The 18,330-nt window shown below is 44.9% G+C and overlaps 1 protein-coding gene across 2 annotated transcripts in view; it reads right to left on the bottom strand.

Moving 5' to 3' along the window:
* The window catches only part of GPLD1 (glycosylphosphatidylinositol specific phospholipase D1), a 54,635-nt gene that overhangs the window by 7,802 nt on the left and 28,503 nt on the right, over positions 1 to 18,330 (bottom strand). Inside the window, exons 11-20 of one of the 2 annotated variants that reach the window (XM_061147505.1) lie at positions 18,034 to 18,099; positions 16,127 to 16,250; positions 12,734 to 12,870; positions 8,867 to 9,053; positions 3,856 to 3,966; positions 2,431 to 2,505; positions 2,172 to 2,328; positions 1,355 to 1,496; positions 469 to 574; positions 288 to 381 (exon numbers count right to left, since the gene is read on the bottom strand). In XM_061147505.1, coding sequence (XP_061003488.1) covers positions 288 to 381; positions 469 to 574; positions 1,355 to 1,496; positions 2,172 to 2,328; positions 2,431 to 2,505; positions 3,856 to 3,966; positions 8,867 to 9,053; positions 12,734 to 12,870; positions 16,127 to 16,250; positions 18,034 to 18,099 — 1,199 coding nt within the window. The remainder of the gene's footprint in view (positions 1 to 287; positions 382 to 468; positions 575 to 1,354; positions 1,497 to 2,171; positions 2,329 to 2,430; positions 2,506 to 3,855; positions 3,967 to 8,866; positions 9,054 to 12,733; positions 12,871 to 16,126; positions 16,251 to 18,033; positions 18,100 to 18,330) is intronic. The other variant, XM_061147506.1, reaches the window with a different exon arrangement.

The raw sequence follows: 18,330 nt of genomic DNA, 5'->3' as shown, positions 1-18,330 counted from the left end.
CTGCAGTTGTCTTTTTAATTTTTGCCGGTAAGACAGTGACATCTGTCTGATGCCACATGACCCACCTGCTGGGAGAGGTCACAGTTTCAACACTAGATCCCCCCAGTTCTTTCAGTGATGTCATATCTTTGCAAAACTGGAGTTTTATCATAACAGGGGTGGTTATGATACAATGCAGGCACCACTGGAAAAGCAGTATAGGTCAAAATGAGAATGATCCGATTCCAGGGTTTGGGAAGTGACGCAGCTATTCTTGAAGAAGTGAAGTTTCATGGCAGGTGACCTACCTCGAGTCGGGGCCCCCACCAGCAGCACTGGGGTCCGGGTCCCGTTCACCATCACGTGGCCACTAGACAGGGAGGTACCCAGTTTCCCCATCGCCTGTGAAATGCAGTAAGTCACTACAGTACAGCTGAGAAACTCTCCCTGTGGTGTCTGCTTCCCTGGGGAGGGAGGGGGCCACCATACCTTGTCTCCGGAAATGGTAAGCCAGCTTTGACTGTTTGGCGGGAAATAGCCATACACCCGTCCAGGGCTCTGTTTCTCTTCACGAGTGCGGAACAAGTGGCCCTGACTGGAAGCAAGTATGCTGGGCTTAGGTGCTGGGACCCAGGACGCAGTGCTGGGCGGGTGCTCAGGTCCAAGGAAAGATGACCCACATCTTCCCCACTCACAGCGCCCCCTGCACCCCAGGCTACTGGTCCCTGTCATCAGTGTGGGGGCGGGGTTCAGAAAGAACCCCCATATCAAGGCTCTCCAGGTTAAGAGGTTCACATTCTACTTTCCAACTGACAAAATAGGGGGATACCTCCTGTTATGGGCTGGATTGTGTTCCCCAAAGTTCATATGTTCAAATCCTAACCGCCAATACCTCAGAATGTGATAGCATTTGGAGACAGGGTCTTTAAAGAGGTAATTATGCTAAAATGAGGTCATCGTGGTGGGGCCCCAATCCAATATGACTAGTGTCCTCATAAGAAGAGGAACAGACACCAGGGATCAATGCACAGAAAAGAGGATGCATGGGAGGCACAGAGAAGACGGCTGTAAGTGACAGAGAGGCGCCCTGGAAGATAGCAACCCTGCTGACACCTTGATCTCAGATCTCTAACCTCCGAAGCTGTGAGATCATCAATTCCTGCTGCTTAAGCCACCCAGACAATGCAGGCAAACTAACACAGCTCTCTCTCAAACTTCTAAAAAGGAACATTTGCCACTTGACCCAGAGTCTTCGCTTTTCCTTGAAGGGTAGGAATTTCAGAGCCACTCCTGTGAACCCCACATTCAGTGGGCTCCCCAGGCTTCAGGCACCCACCCCTTGGGTCACTGTCCTGCACCCCACATCAGGACTCACCTGCTGGCGTTCTTCCAGGTCGGGCTTCCAGCCAGGAGCAGAGTGCTGTTGTTGACAGCGACGCCGTGAAGGGAGTACCCCAACCAAGCAAAGTCCTCCTCTCCCCTCACCAGCCAGTTGGCAGCTTCCACGTTCAGCTTCTCTGCACAAGACAAACAGTGCCTTCTGCTTTACGTGGAAAGACTACAGGAATGGGAAGAGTGGCCCTTTGTGTAGGATAATGAGAAACGGTTCATTGGGCTGTTTTTGCCACAACTCTTACGTGCCCCCACACCTGTCCCCAGGGCCCCAGCATCAGAAATGGGGCTCATGCATCATACAAAAAATACATTTCTAGAGCTAGCCTCTGTGGAGTGGAGGATGCTGTCTAAAAAGAGGACCTGTTGGGAATTTTCTTGGCAGTCTAGTGGTTAGGATGCTGTGTTCTCACTGCCAAGGATCCAGGTTCAATCCCTGGCTGAAGAGCTAAAATTCCATAAACTGCGTGCACCCCACCCCCCCAAAAAAAAGGCCTGTTGGACAGCTGGAGCATCAATGGGATGCCTGAGTGTATTCACTCTTCCATTGAGACGCTATGAGGGTAACTATTGCCCACCCCCCACCCTCCACTTTGGATCTGGGTCTACACACTGGATCCTTCTGTATATTCAACACTGCCCACAACACTTGCTAGAACATCTGAAAGAGGAAGAATGATAGAGAATTCAGGTGAAACCACACACAACAAGGGAAACAGGACCGAAACCCCCATGCAAGAGAAGGCATCACAGACTAGAGCAGTGGGGGTCTCCGCCCACCCAACCCCGGCAAGCACTACCTCTGTCACTGTAACTGGAGGCAGAGTAAAATGCAGCCACAATTCCCTTCTGTTTCCCTCCACCTGGAGCGAAAGGGGAGCCAATCACCAGGTCCGGTTCACTGTCTCCATTCACATCTGCCGCCAGGAGGGTCCAGCCCAAGTTACAGTAGGTATCCTGAAGAGAAAATGGGAACCCAAACACCTTTAACTCAGCCTTGGGGCAATTAGGATGCGGTGAGTTCTCGTTTTCTGTACCTGGTGAAGGTGGTCAACATACCTGGCAAGAGATGGTGATGTTGGGGGAAGAAGACAGTTGTCCTTGTTTGGAACCAAAGTAGATGTACACTGCACCCTAGACAAGGACAAACCACAGGGCGATTGTGAGACTCGGTGGTGACCCAAGAACCTTAAGTAAGAGCAAGACAAAGATGACTGATGATGAAACAAATCACCATCAGAGCCCTGTAGGGTCAGGAGCTCGGTTACTGACTGAAGTCAGTGTCTGGTACTGTGCATCAGCCTCTTCTATCAGATCATTAAGAGCTCCCAAAGCAGAAACTGTCATCTCATCTTGGTCTCCCCCACATCTTGCTCTGGGTCTGCCATCCATAATTGTTCAACATATTTGCAGAATGAACTACTCAACTGCCCACAACCCCTTCAAAGCCCAGCTCAGCTTCCGGCTCTCCCACGAAGCCCCACCACCACCCCGACCCAGCCCATGACTTCTCAACACCAGTACATCTCGTCAGTACCACTCGCTTGCCTTCGGACATAGGCTGTGCTGTTACTGTGTTACAAAACAGTTCCCATCTTACAACTTGCCTCTCTCCATCCCTCCTCCTTCTAGAATCATTTCCTTTCCCCGCTGAGCTGAGGACTGAGTACACAGTGATGGATAAGACCAACCTCGACCCTCCCAAAAGCTGGCCAAGGGGCAACTGTGACACCGCAGTGTGAGGAGCTACAAAGGGGCAGCGAGCAAAGGACAACAGTGTCCCCTGAACCAGGGTTTAGGTCACACTTCCTCCAAGAAGTGATGTGTTACCCCCTACAGAAAAAAAAAAAAAAAATGGAAAAGGGGTTTCCCGGGTAGAAAGAACTTGTTGAGCATGGGTCCTAACATGAGGGTGCCCCATGGTCTGCATGAAAAATTGTTCCCACGACTCACGAGTGAGGAGGGAGGGGAAGAGGTGAACCCGGTGGGAGAGGGTGATGAAGGGCCTTTGACTCTGCAGTCACTCACGATGCTCAGCTATGGTGTGGACTGGGAGGAGGAGAGCCCTCTGGGCCAGGACCCAGGATCTCTGCTCTCGGGGAGGAAAAGGGGGAACGTGCTGGGTTCTGTGCCCGAGAGGAAGGATCCAGGGACTCAACGTCCCTGCCCCATGACAGGAAGCTGTGGATTAGCTGGAATTTCTGCCTCCCCTGACCATCTCTCAGCATCCCCGGGGGAGGGAAGAAGGGAAGGGGAATTCAGGACCTGGCAGAATTGGGAAATCCTACTCATGAAGCCAAACTGAGGCCAGGGAGGCAGGAACAGGATCTGCCAGGTAGCCTGAGGTCACAAGGACCTGAATGGAGGGCTGGGATCATCTCCCCACAAACACTGCCTGGCACCCCTTCCGCCTGCTTCTCTCCAGAGGCTCCATGGGCATCAGCCTCCACCCCCACTATCCCCTCTCCCCACCAGCCTCCTTACTGTGTATGTGAGCTTCTCAGAGCCCACCGAGGGGGCTCCCACCGCCAGGTCAGGCACGCCGTCCACGTTAAAGTCCAGCACAGCCACAGCCGAGCCAAACCGACCTGAGGGCTGAAGACACACCAGTTACTCCCCCTGGGCTGAGCCACAACCCTCCGAAGAACACACCTGACTCCCTGGGGGACCCCATCGAGCACCCAGGACTGAGGAACAAGACTGCAGCCCACTTGTAACACATCCATGACCCTCCAGGTGGCTAGCTCACCCTAAGGATGTTTCTGGCACGTCTGTCTGCCTCAAGGGGGAAGATAAGGTACCAGAGAGAAGAATGCAGGTCCAAAAGAGACACAGATATAAAGAACAGACTGTTGGACTCTGTGGGAGAAGGCGAGGGTGGGATGATTTGAGAGAATAGCATTGAAATATGTATATTAACATGTGAAATAGATCGCCAGTCCAGGTTCAATGCATCAGACAGGGTGCTCAGGGCTGGTGCACTGGGATGACCGTGAGGGATGATGGGGAACACATGTACACCCATGGCTGATTCATGTGAATGTATGGCAAAACCATCACAATATTGTAAAGTAATTAGCCTCCAATTAAAATTAAAAAAAAAAAAAAGAATGTAGGTCCTTAAAAGTTCTAGGTTTTCAGAAAATGGTCTTGTGTATCCTTGTTAAGGACTAGACTCTTATTGGAAAGTACCCAAGATAATAATCACTTAACAGCAGCTAATGTCTGTCAAATACTCAAGATGTTCTAGAGCTGTACTGACCAGTGCAGTAGTCACTAGATAAATGTGGCTGTAACATTGAAATTAAGTCAATTTTTCAGTTTCACTGGCCACATTCAAATGTTCAGAAGCCAAAACACTTAGTAGCTCCCATACTGAACAGCACAGCTTTAAAGCATATCCATCATTACCAAAGGGTCTATTGATTCCGCTGTAGACACTGTTCAAGCATTTTATGTGGATTAGTAGCCCCTAATTTTATGGTTTACAGATGGAAAACTCAGCCCATTCAGGGACCATTTTCTTCCAAGGTGGGTTTTCTAGATCTTCCATCTCCTGCTGTCTGGAATCAGCCTAGACCTAAAGGAAACTCATGAGGTTCTCCTATCCTTTCACAACTTATCTAACAATGAAGAGTCTTGCACAAATGATGCTTGCTACATCACACACACACCCCAAAACGCACATCTCTTATTTGTTGGTTAATCTCTCTATACCTGTGTGCAATGGCATCTGAGAACACAGCCCCTTTCTACCATGCTGGGGGAGGCGGGGTGGGTACTTGATAAACGAGAAAGGATTGCCTGGAGATACAAGCAAGCTGGGGCAGGCTGGGGACCCATAAGTAGGGGCCCCTGCCAACTGAAAACGGGTTCATTTCCTCAACATCAGCTCTACTAGCAAGCCCTCCTGCAGGGTAACTCATTCCAAGAAAAAGCATAGCATTCTAAAATAAGCAGATGCTTAATGAATTCCAGCTGAGCTATTTCAAGTCCTAAAAGATGATGCTATTAAAGTACTGCACTCAATATGCCAGCAAATTTGGAAAACTCAGCAGTGGCCACAGGACTGGAAAAGGTCAGTTTTCATTCCAATCCCAAAGAAAGGCAATGTCAAAGAATGTTCAAACTACCACACAATTGCACTCATCTCACACACTAGCAAAGTAATGCTCCAATTCTCCAAATGAGGCTTCAATAGTACATGAACCATGAACTTCCAGATGTTCAAGCTGGATTTAGCAAAGGCAGAGTAACCAGAGATCAAATTGCCAACATCCGCTGGGTCATAGAAAAAGCAAGACAGTTCCAGAAAAACATTTACTTCTGCTTTATTGACTATGCCAAAGCCTTTAACTATATGGATCACAAAAAACTGTGGAAAATTCTTTAAAAGATGGGAATACCAGACCACCTTACCAGCCTCCTGAGAAATCTGTATGCAGGTCAAAAAGCAACAGTTAGAACTGGACATGGAACAATGGACTGGTTCCAAATTGGGAAAGGAGTATATCAAGGCTGTATATTGTCACCCTGATTATTTAACTTATATGCAGAGTACATCATGCAAAATGCTTGGCTGGATGAAGCACAAGCTGGAATCAAGATTGCCAGGAGACATATCAATAACTTCAGATATGCAGATGACACAACCCTTATGGCAGAAAGCAAAGAAGAACTAAAGAGCCTCTTGATGAAAGTGAAAGAGGAGAGTGAAAAAGCTGGCTTAGAACTCAACATTCAAAAAACAAAGATCATGGCATCTGGTCCCATCACTTCCTGGCAAATAGATGGGGAAAAAAATGGAAACAATAACAGACTTTATTTTCTTGGGCTCCAAAACTATTGCAGATGGTGACTGCAGCCATGAAATTAAAAGACTCTTGCTCCTTGGAAGAAAGCTATGACCAACCTAGACAGTATATTAAAAAGCAGAGACATTACTTTGCTGACAAAGGTCTGTTTAGTCAAAGCTATGGTTTTTCCAGTAGTCATGTATGGATGTGAGAGTTGGACCATAAAGAAAGCTGAGCACCAAAGAACTGATGCTTTTGAACTGTGGTGCTGGAGAAGACACTTGAGAGTCCCTTGGACTGCAAGGAGATCAAACCAGTCAATCCTAAAGGAAATCAACCCTGAATATTCATTGGAATGACTGATGCTGAAATTAAAACTGCAATAGTTTGCCACCTGATGCAAAGAACAGACTAACTGGGGAAGGCCCTGATGCTGAGAAAGATTGAAGGCAGGAGGAGAAGGGGACAATAGAGGATGAGACTGGTTGGATGGCATTACCAACTCAATGGACAGGAGTTGGAGCAAGCTCCAGGAGTTGGTGATGGACAGGGAGGCCTGGTGTGCTGTAGTCCATTGGGTCGCAGAGTCGGATACGACTGAGCAACTGAACTGACTTTGAGATATCTATCCTAATCTTCCATCTTATAGATAAGGACCAGAAAGGTTAATTGCAGACCAAGAATGATGGCTACAAGATTCCCATCTCTAGTGCACGCCATAGTGTGGCATCTTCCCCATTACTTAAGGACACTGGGAGATAAAGGCATGGAGTTACCTCCTTCCTCACCCCAAGGATCTTGGATGGAGTTTCCCATTCACAGGAAGCAGCTGCCTGTCTTACTTCTTGTCTACAGGAGCCCAAAGGATTATACTTTACACCACAGCCTGACAGGGGAATGGCTTGGTGAAGAAGAAAGAAGTAACAGGAATGGGTTAATTTATTTTGGAACTTTCTCATGTGGTGTCAGAAGGGCCCAGAAAATACTGTCCCTGTCCCTCTGGGACTGTGTGATCACGTACTCTGCCATCAACTTAGTTAACACCTCTTGGACTCAGGGGCTCCTTCCATCAGAGCTTGAAAGTGAAGTTGCTCAGTCCTGTCCAACTCTTTGCAACCCCATGGACTGTAGCGTGCCAGGCTCTTCCATCCATGGGATTTTCCAGGCACGAATACTGGAGTGGGTTGCTGTTTCCTTCTCCAGGGGAATCTTCTCGACTCAGGGATTGAACCTGGGTCTCCTACACTGCAGGCAGACTCTTTACCATCTGAGCCACCAGGGAAGACCTATCAGAGCTTAAACTAGATTATAAACCACTGGACTTTTCATTATTTAAAGTATGTTCAGGAGCACCATCCTATTTTTTCACAGCATTAACTCCACAATGAAAGGTTTAATGGGGTGTCTGGGACAAGTAAAGTCTGACCCCCCAACTCCCCTAGGGCTTGATACTTGACGTTTGCGGTGCCACCAAAGCCCCCACACTCATCCGTGGTGGATAACAGGGCTCAATCGACCCCTCCTTACTTATCTCTCACGTAAGGATGAACACCAATGACGTCCAGGAGGAAAACCCTCCAGGTCTCTAGTGCTCCCGAGAGGAACGCTAGTGCTGCCTTCATATGGAACATCTGTACGGTCACTGTGGGATTTTTCTGGTAATGAATAACCACTTAAAGAAATAAAATCCGACCAAAGTCTGGAGTTTAGTTAATAGTAATTTACCAGTGTTGGTCTCTTAATTTTGACAAGAATGCCACAATTATGTAAGATGTGAACACAGGGGAAACTGGGTCAAGGGTACATGGGAACTCTCTGGACTGTCTTTACAACTTTTCTGTGCATCTAAAGTTCTTCCAAGAGGACTTCCCTGGTGGGCCAATGGTTAAGAATCCACTTGCTAATACAGGAGACACGGGTTTGATTTCTGCTCCGAGAAGATTCCACATGCTGTGAAGCAGCTAAACCCGAGTGCTACAACTACTGAAGCTCGCGCCCCCAGAGCCCATGTTCTCCAACAAGAGATGCATGCATGTGTCTGGCTCTTTGCAACCACATGGACTGTAGCCTGTCAGACTTCTTTGTCTATGGAATTTTCCAGGAAGGAATACTGGAGTGGGTTGCCATTTCCTCCTTCAGGGGATCTTCCCAACCCGGGGATCGAACCCACGTCTCCTGCAGTAGCAGGCAGATTCTTTACCACTGAGCTACCTGGAAAGTCCCACAATGAGAAGTCCATACACCTCAATTAGAGAGTAGACCCCGCTCACTGCAATTAGAGAAAGCCCACCCACAGCAATGAAGCTCCAGCACAAAAATAAATTTTTTAAAAAATTTTTAAATAAAATTCTTACAAGATAAAAAAAAATTTATATTTAAAAAACACCCCAACAAAACAAAACAAAAAGGTTTTGTATTATCATATTATCAAGACATCACATCCTGATTGGTTATTCAAAGGCACTCGATAGTATGGGTGTTTCGGAAGCTGTCAGACAAACCACTAAAAGATAAAGAGACAATGAGATCATTGAAGTGAACATGTTTTTCAAAATAAAAGTCACTACACAGAAGCAGGCCTCTGGCTGTTTGTTACTATCATCGTTCTCGCCATTGGACATTTATCCTGGAGAGTGTGCCGGGAAAGGCAGGCAGTGGCTTATCAACTTTGAAAGGGAAAACGTGAGATGTGGCCTCACCTGGAAACCCTCCAGGATCCCGTGGGCCTCCTTGTCCAGGTCCAGGTCGATGGGGGGCAAGCCCAGGTCATTGCCATAGATGAGGTACACACGGCCCACGTGAATGTGGCCTGGGTGGCTGTAGCCAGGGGCACCCACCACCAGGTCACCGTATCCATCCTGGTTGAGATCGGCCGAAGTCATCGCCCTGTAAGAAGAGGAGGGAACCCACTGCAGTGTCTACTGAGAGCTCTGGGCAGAACTGTCTCCTGTTCCTTTCTAGATTCTAGAATGTAACTTCCTCTCATTGCTTTTCCCATCCGAAAATATTCAGAGGTTATATTCACCTCTGAGGTTATACTGTTTGTGGGATTCAGTCTTGTTCTCCAGAGGGAAAAAAACAAAGACGAAATTGGACAAATCAAGGTCTCTGAGCATTTCTGGACCATAGCACCTGAACACACAAAAAGCGCCCTCACAAAGCTTCTTGTTCTACATGCAAAACCCGGAGCAGACAAAGCACAATCCCGGGCTCCACCTGAGAACGGAGGAAATTCCCCTTGAGCCAACGGCACCGATCGCTTTACAATTGGCTCAGTTCATCTCAGATTGTCACCTGATCAAAGACCAACTTGTGGTAAGTAGACCATTTTATTGCTACCATAGCTACATGCTGCTGCTGCTAAGTCGCTTCAGTTGTGTCCGACTCTGTGAGACCCCATAGACACAGCCCACCAGGCTCCCCGCTCCTGGGATTCTTCAGGCAAGAACACTGGAGTGGGTTGCCATTTCCTTCTCCATAGAGGATCTTACATTGGAAAAAATTAAAGAGACTTAGTGGATATTTCTAAATAAGAGTCTATGACCTGCCGGTTATAGAGAGGGACAAATTGAGTCAATGGTTCACATGTCTCTGTTAGCGCTGGAATGACCAAGTCATTTATTTATTTGGGCTCTGATGGCCACATAAAGAATAAACAGCAGGGACTGCTCTGGTGGTTCAGTGTTTAGGAATCCACCTGCCAATGCAGGGGACATGAGTTTGATCCCTGGTCCCAGAAGATTCCATATGCTGCAGGGCAGCTAAGCCAGTGCGCCACAACTACTAAGCCTGCGTGCTGCAACTTCTAAAGCTCCCGTGCCTAGAGCCCCTGCTCTGCAACGAGAAGCCACCGTAACGAGAAGCCCACAGACCACAACAAAGAGCAGCCCCCACTTGCCGCAACTAGAGAAAGCCTCTGAAGACCTAGTGCAGCCAAAAATATATATATATTTTTAATAAAGAAGAAGAAACAGCAGAACAGAGGAAAAAGAGAAGAGCAGTTTCTAACGGGTGTGAGACCTGGTGGATGGGGTCAGACACACACCATGGAGACACTGCTGGTCTGTATTCCCAAGGTGGGACCCTGGCCAGTAATGGCCCCCAAGAAGGAGCTCTGTGCTGCACCCCTCTTTATGTGGCAAGGAGCCCAGCAGAAGGCCCTCATTTGGATTTTCAGGAAGGCGGCCAAGAAGAGCCATTCATTATTCACAAATAAACAGCCAGTAGAGACAGCATTCACTGCCCCCCATTCCTTGTGCTGGAACTGAATACATTAGCAGCCTGAAGAGGACGGGCTGCTGGTTTATTGTTCCAAGGAAATTGCAATGTTATTTGTATTTTAAAAATGTGATTTTTTAAAAGATATTTTATAAAAGCCTCCAAAAAAATAGTCACTTTTACATCCTTGGGCTGTTTGGTTATGAAACAGAGTCCCCCTAAAACAAAGCTCCCTTATGAAGTTTATGATTAATCTCTCTATCCAAACCTTTATTCCCTTTCTTGTGCCCTCTGACCTCAATCCTGTTCTGCTGCTGCTGCTGCTAAGTCGCTTCAGTCGTGTCCGACTCTGTGCGACCCCACAGACGGCAGCCCACCAGGCTGCCCCGTCCCTGGGATTCTCCAGGCAAGAACACTGGAGTGGGTTGCCATTACCTTCTCCAATGCGTGAAAGTGAAAAGTGAAAGTGAAGTCACTCAGTCGTGTCCGACTTTTAGTGACCCCATGGACTGCAGCCTACCAGGCTCCTCCATCCATGGGATTTTCCAGGCAAGAGTACTGGAGTGGGGTGCCATTGCCTTCTCCGAATCCTGTGCTAACTGAACACTAATCAACCAGAGTAAGATGACTAAAACTACTATTGTCCATAACACTGTTAATGTACTGTAATTGATGTTTTATATGTCATCATTAACATACAAACACAGCTTGTTTCTTCAGGGCAGGATAAGCTAGCAGATCCCCAAACCATGGACCACCTGGCCAGAGAATTACAAACCAGAAACTTCCTAACCCCTGAAATTATGATTAAGAAATGTCATAGGATGTTGATCCCAGCTTCCTTGGTCTTCTCCTTTAAAACACTCTAACTCAAAGACCAAACTGGAGTGAACCTGAGGCTTATCCCCATCTCCCTTGCTTGGTGCCCTGTAATAAATGCTGTGCTTTCCTTCACCACAACCTGGTGTCAGTACACTGACTTTCCTGTGCAGCAGATGATGGAAACCTGAGTTGAGATTGGTAACAGTTGTTCTTTAAAAATCAGAGGAATCCCTAAAATTCTCTTTATTAAATTATTGTTGTGTCCCAGGCTTTTGCCTTATGAAGTTATAACAGTCCTGTCAGTATAATAGCCACCTACTTTTATCCTTCTAATGTCATTAGATGCCAAAAAGTGTGTAATAATCTAGCTCCAAAACACATTGAAATTTTAAAAATATTCTATAAAGTAATAGTTTATTGCTGTGGTTATTTAATAAAGTCAAAGTTCCTTATATTTAAACATATTTTTTGGTCAGAATGGCAGTCATCAAAAAGTCTACACACAATCAATGCTGGAGAGGGTGTGGAGAAAAGGGAACCCTCTTACACTGTTGGTGGGAATGTAAATTGATACAGCCACTATGGAAGATGGTATATTCCTTTAAAAACTAGGAATAAAATCACCATATGACCCAGTAATCCCATTCCTAGGCATATACCCTGAGGAAACCAAAACTGAAAAAAGACACATGTACCCCAATGTTCACTGAAGAACTATTTAATAGCTAGAACATGGAAGCAACCTAGATGTCCATAGACAGATGAATGGATAAAGAAGTTGTGGTACATATGCACAATGGAATATTACTCAGCCATAAAAAGGAAAGCATCTGAGTCAGTTCTAATGAAGTGAATAAACCTATTATACATTAGATAGAATGAGCCTATTATGCAGAGTAAAGTAAGTCAGAAAGAGAAAGATAAATATCGTATACTAATGCATATATACAGACTCTAGAAAGATGGTGCCGAAGAATTTATTTGCAGGGTAGCAGTGGAGAAACAGACATAGAGAACAGACTGATGGACTTGGGGAGAGGGGAGGAGAGGGTGAGATATATGGAGAGAGTAACATGGAAACTTACATTACCATACATAAAATAGATAGCCAATGGGAATTTGCTGTATGTCTCAGGGAACTCAAACAGGGGCTCTGTATCAGCCTAGAGGGATGGGATGAGGAGGGAGATGGGAGGGAGGTTCAAGAAGGAGGGGATATACATACACCTAAGGCTGATTCATGTTGAGGTTTGACAGAAAACAACAAAATTCTGTAAAGCAATTATCCTCAATTGAAAAATAACTTTAAAAAAAAAATAAAGGCTTAACAAAAAAAACATTTTTGACCAATTTTAAGGAGATAGTTTCATCTTTACCATAAATTAAGCAATAAATTCATGTTTTTGTTGATGAATTGATTGGAAAATGAAGTGCTAACAGGCACCATGTTAAACATTTGTGAATGACTGCTTGAAATTAATACTCACTGATGAAAGTGTTCAGGAATTAGATACACTCATACCTACCAACCAAGCCTTGTGTAGGGAAGTGACAAGTAGTAAGATGCTGAGGGGCTAGAAACATGTGTCAGTGGCTGAGAGCTGCCAATAAACATCTCACGTATGCTCCTCTCCAAAGACTTGTACATGAAGGATAAGGAATCCTGAAATTAAATGATTACAGACAGAAAAAGACACAGCATAATCAACAAAGCTACTGCTTCAAGTCAAAGGATTAGACTTTAAGAAATAAGTTTGAGGTTTTTTTTTTTTTAATATCTGTTTACTTAGCTAAATAAATAGCAAATAATAAATAAGTAAACATTTATTTACTTGGCTGCACTGGGCCCCAGTTGGGGCACACAGGATCTTCAATCTTCATTGCAGCACATGGGTCTTTTGGCTTTATCATCCAAACTCTTAGTTGTGGTGTGTGGGATCCAGCGCCCTGATGAAGAATCAAACCCAGGCCCCCTGCACTGGGAGCGCAGAGTCCCAGCCACTGGACCACCAGGGAAGTCCCAAGAAACAAGTTTTTACAAGTGATGAAAAATAACTTATTGACTCCTATCAACAAGTAAGGAGACTTAAGACGGGAAATTAGGAGAGTGAAATCACACCCACAATACACGCTCAGGGATGGGAGTTAGAGCCTAAAGGTCAGGACCATCACAAGAAGAAAGAGTCAGTTGACATTAACCTGAACCAACCACGTCAGGATAGTCTATTAATGTTCAGAATGTAACTGAACACAATATAGTTAAAAAATAAAAAGTTTTTAGAAGGTAAGTCCACTCAAATCTAGAACTATAAATATATTAGTGTATATATATCCTCCTTTTCTCCCCACAAACAAATGAACTGGAATGCCACCACGATGCCACAAACCCTCCCAACCATATTCAGATTGAGAGGCTGCTGGATTTGCTTCGAGTCCCAAGAAGCTGGGAAGGCATGAGGGGTCACATGTGGAGGGCTGGGAGCTGTGTGCAAGAGAAATTGGGGGGACAGCAAGCCCCCCCAGCTTAGGATGCTGAATTGTTGTTAGTGTTGCTGCAGACACATAAACACAGACCAGAGCGGCCCCGAGCAACCTGGTTGGGCACTAGATACATTCAAGTTCAGGGATCACAACTCGAAATCCACCCCAGGTGACACAAGACCAAACGAGAATTGTCGGCTGCCCCAGAGCAGCTTCAGCTCAGAGCCGTGGGGCGGCCCTGGACCCCCAGGCTCCAGAGAAGCACAGCTTAGCAGGGCCCTGCAGGAAGGGACTCAGCCTTCTGTTTTTCCAGTCTAACCTCTCCGGCAGGTCGCCCCCGGATTGCTCACCTGAAGCCCAGTTCTGGCTTCCTCATTCATTCAGAAATCGCCACGCCAGGCATCACGCCAGGCCTTGGAAATGTAAATTCCTTCTCTTACACAACTTTTCCTTTTGTGAAGGAGACAGATACAAATAACTGCAGCACGCATGATGTGTGTTTGGACAGAGCTCCCTGGTCTAAAACTCGGTACATCATTTGCAGAACTCACTGCAAAATGAAAATGCAGAGCTGCTTGTTCAAAATCTATTAAGAATTTGACCCTCTTCCACTGCTGGTGAGAATGAAAACTGATACAACCACTATGGAGAAGAGTATGGAGTTTCCTCAGAAAACCAAAAATGGATTTATTATATGATTCAGTAATCCCACTCCTAGGCAAATATCCAGAGAAAACCAGTAATTCAGAAAGACACATGCACACCAATGTTCATTGCAGCACTATTTACAGTAGCCAAGATATGGAAGTAACCTAAATGTCCATCGACAGAAGAATGAATAAAGAAGATGTGGTGTGTGTGTATATATATATTTATACACACATACCAGACTACTACTCAGCCATAAAAAAAGAACGATATAATGTCATTTGCAGCCAGATGGATGGACCTAGATATTATCATACAAAGTAAAGTAAATCAGACAGAGAAAAACAAATATCATATGATATCATAAGTGGAATCTTCAAAAAATGATACAGGGAACTTATTTACAAAACAGAAACAGACTAACAGACTTTGAAAACAAACTTAGGGTTATCAGAGGGGAAACAGTGTGGAGAGAGAAAATTAAGAGTTTGGAAACAACCCATACCCACTACTACATATAAAAGAGATAATCAACAAGGACCTACTATATCGTACAGGGAACTCAATATTCTGTAATAGTCTACACAGGAAAAGAATTTGAAAAAGAAGGGCTATATATGTATATGTATAAATAAATCACTTAGCTATATACCTGAAAGTAACACAACATTGTAAATCAACTATACTTCAATATAAAATAAAATTTAAATTTAAAAAAGGTAAGAATTTTAAGGCAATAACAGCAGAACATTAAAGCAAATATGGGGTGGGACTTCCCTGGTAGCCCAGTAGCTAAGATTCCATGATCCCAATGCAGAGGGCATCAGTTCAATCCCTGGTCAGGCAACTAGATCCCACATGCTACAACTAAGATTGAGTGCAGCCAAATAAACAAATATTTAAAAACTTTAAAATGAATAAATAAACCAAGTAGGGGGCCCTTCTAAGCATGACGAAGGGGACCTTCTACATGACTGCATCGGCCGCACACTGTGAAGCAGGCTCTACTGGGACCCTCGCCCAGGTCACAAAATCGTTTAAACCCTTCTCTACAATCTGATGCCAATTTCCCTTCCCGACTCTCGCAAGTACTTTGATTCCTTGTCCTGTGATCCAGGCAAATAAGACTGCTCAAATTTCTAAACATCCTGAAACTATCCTAACCCATTACCAGAAATACATGCTCAATGACGAAAAACTGTCAGTTGGTTACTATTCAAGGCCTAACTCAGATTCCAGCTTCTGCATGAAACCTTCTCTGATGACAGTTACATAATTTTTTTTTTTTTTAATCTAAGAGGCTGTGTCTCTCCTCCCACCAACCATGGGAGGAGAAACGGTTGCATCTTACTCAGAAATGGTTAGTTCTGTATTTATCACCCCATTAGACTAAAATTTTCTAAACATCAGGGACTATTTCCCTTTCTTCTCTTATCCCCCCAGTAGAATGGCTGACACTTAAGATGATCTCATGGAGGAACTTGATAGGCAGTGGTCTTCCCTTGCTGTGGGGTTTTGCACTATGAGCCTACAATACTGCCGACACACGTTGCTCTAAGGACAGAGCAGGAGTGACCCAAGGGCCACCTGAGCTCCACTGGGCTTTCCAAAGGCCACTGAGGCTCAGGCCTTCAACATACGATGTCTCCAGAACAAACCAGACTTGAAGACCAAGGATACTTGTGAGCCCAGGTGACTTTCAATGAACGATTAAAAAGCGAGTAATCCTACAAAACACAGTATCACAGGAAGCAGAACGTACCTCTCCATTAAAAGCAGAAAATTCTTACCATGGTCCAGGAATCCACACTGAAGAACACTCCTCTTTGGGTATAGTTTATATGCTTTCCAATATTTTTAGTTAGGGCTGCAGTCACATTTTTATGAAAACCATTTTTCTGTACTTTTGAGCTGCTAGAAAGAGAGAGGAATGAAATAGTTAAGACTGAGGAAATAGCAACTCACCCTGAATAACCGAGTTAAAGATGTCATCAAGTTAACCCCAGGTTAAAAGGTCATAAAATTTTAACATCTGCAAGTTGAAGGAACAGCAACACAAAAAGCAAAGTTTTAGAAAAACTTCTATAGGCTATTCCTATAATAATAATAAATCTTTTAATAAATCCATTTCCAAGGTTGAAAAAGCCAGTCCTTACAAAAATATTTTCTATAGCCTCAAAGTTCTTTAAGTGTATGAGTTTGGATTCTTTCCAGATTACTAAAAAAAATCAGAAGTTAAATCAACATTTCATATTAATGGCCAAGACATGGTCATAGTTGTTCAGGAAACTGGTATGCGAGTGGACTGATTTTGCTTTAAAGACATGGGAGAATTAATTATACAATAAAAATACATTTTTAAATCCTATGTTTTAACATCTACATATCAGAAGCCTAAAAAGGCCAGGTAGGTTTCAGAAATGCTTACAGACGGGCCACAGATGAACAAAGAGGGCCTAAGACATCAGACCGTGTAGGGACTCCCCAATAATCTAGAGTTCTTAAACCCAACCTAAAGACATGCAGTTATATTAAAACAAAATTTATTTAATTTGAATAACTTAAACAGTGAGGGCTTACCTGAACTCTTTTTGCACATTTTCAATTCTTTTGAAGCTCTGAACTCTTTTATTGCAATGTCTTTCCTTTTGAGTATCTAACACTTGCTCACCCTTAAATATCTTGGCTGAAGCATCAACTCTTCATAGGAAGTCTCCTGTGACTGAGTCAGGATACTCTGTGGTACATCATGAGTGCCCAGCGCCTGCCCTTCCTAACGCTCAGGAACTGACAAGTTCCCGTTCAGTGACCATCTGTCCACCCGCCAGGCCATCCATCCTGAGAGCAGAAACTGTTTCTGTCTTGTTCACAATGAGGTCTCTAAACGCCTAAACTAGTTCCTGGTACCTAATGATGAGGACATAATATAATTTGTGCTATCTTATTAGTAATATAATATTTACAGGATCAATACGGTTATTAAATCCATGAATAAATGGTTGGTACCCAACTCCAGCATGCAGTACCACCTCTGAGAATACAAATCAGACCCTCTGGCTCTCTTCCTCAGAAACTAACTGAGAGGGCTTCTCCCACCCAGTATCATTAATAATTACTTTTTCAGGGAAGAATACGGTCACAGTTTATGAGTAATGGCAATAATGGTAATGACACTAATATGATTACCTATCATTTACTAGTTAGTGAGCAACTTAGTAACGTGGTTTGCTGTTTTGTTTAGTCACTCAGTCGTGTCCAACTCTTTTGTAACCCCATGGATTGTGGCCCGTCAGCCTCCTCTGTCCGTGGGATTTCCCAGGCAAGAACGCTGGAGTGGGTTGCCATTTCCTTCTCCAAGGGATCTTCCTGATCCAGGGCTCAAACCCACGTCTCCTGCATCTCCCGCACTGGCAGGCGGGTTCTTTATCACTGGCACCGCCTCGGAAGCCTTACTAAGGCGCTAATTGCTTTCTATCCACTCACGCACACACAACTCTGGGAGTATGGATATGTATTTTTTCCAGTTTGCCAGAGGAAGCTGCAGCTCAAAAAATAATTAGGCAACTTGTTTAAAAATCACACAATGGCAGCCCTGGAGCTGGAACCTCTGTCTACAAAGCCCATGCTTTCAGAGTTTACAGAGTACCCCTCTGCATGAGATGTTCTTTTTCTGTGAGTCATTTGCGAATCCACTTACCCCTGGGTGTTGTTTTGTTGACCACCACATGTGATGAACAGAGGGTTCTCAGGGAGGTTGCAGTTACTAGGGAAATAGTCAAATGAGTTAGGCGTTTTTCTACCTTCTTTTCAAGCATGAATTTTTCTGAGAATCACTGTCACATTTCAAGCCGTCTCCCCGAAGTCTTCGTGTAGAGGTGTTTATGGCTTAGCCAGACAGGACTGGTGAAGGGCCTGAGTCCTACTTGATGGGGGTAGACAAGCTGGTGGTAACAGGTCACACCCCACCACTGGTCACCCCCAGACTCAGCTTCCC

This window comes from Dama dama, chromosome 7, assembly GCF_033118175.1.
Source record: "Dama dama isolate Ldn47 chromosome 7, ASM3311817v1, whole genome shotgun sequence".
Classification (NCBI taxonomy): domain Eukaryota; kingdom Metazoa; phylum Chordata; class Mammalia; order Artiodactyla; family Cervidae; genus Dama; species Dama dama.
The sequence above is the reverse complement of the archived record's forward strand: the minus strand, read 5'-3'. Positions and strand labels throughout refer to the sequence as shown.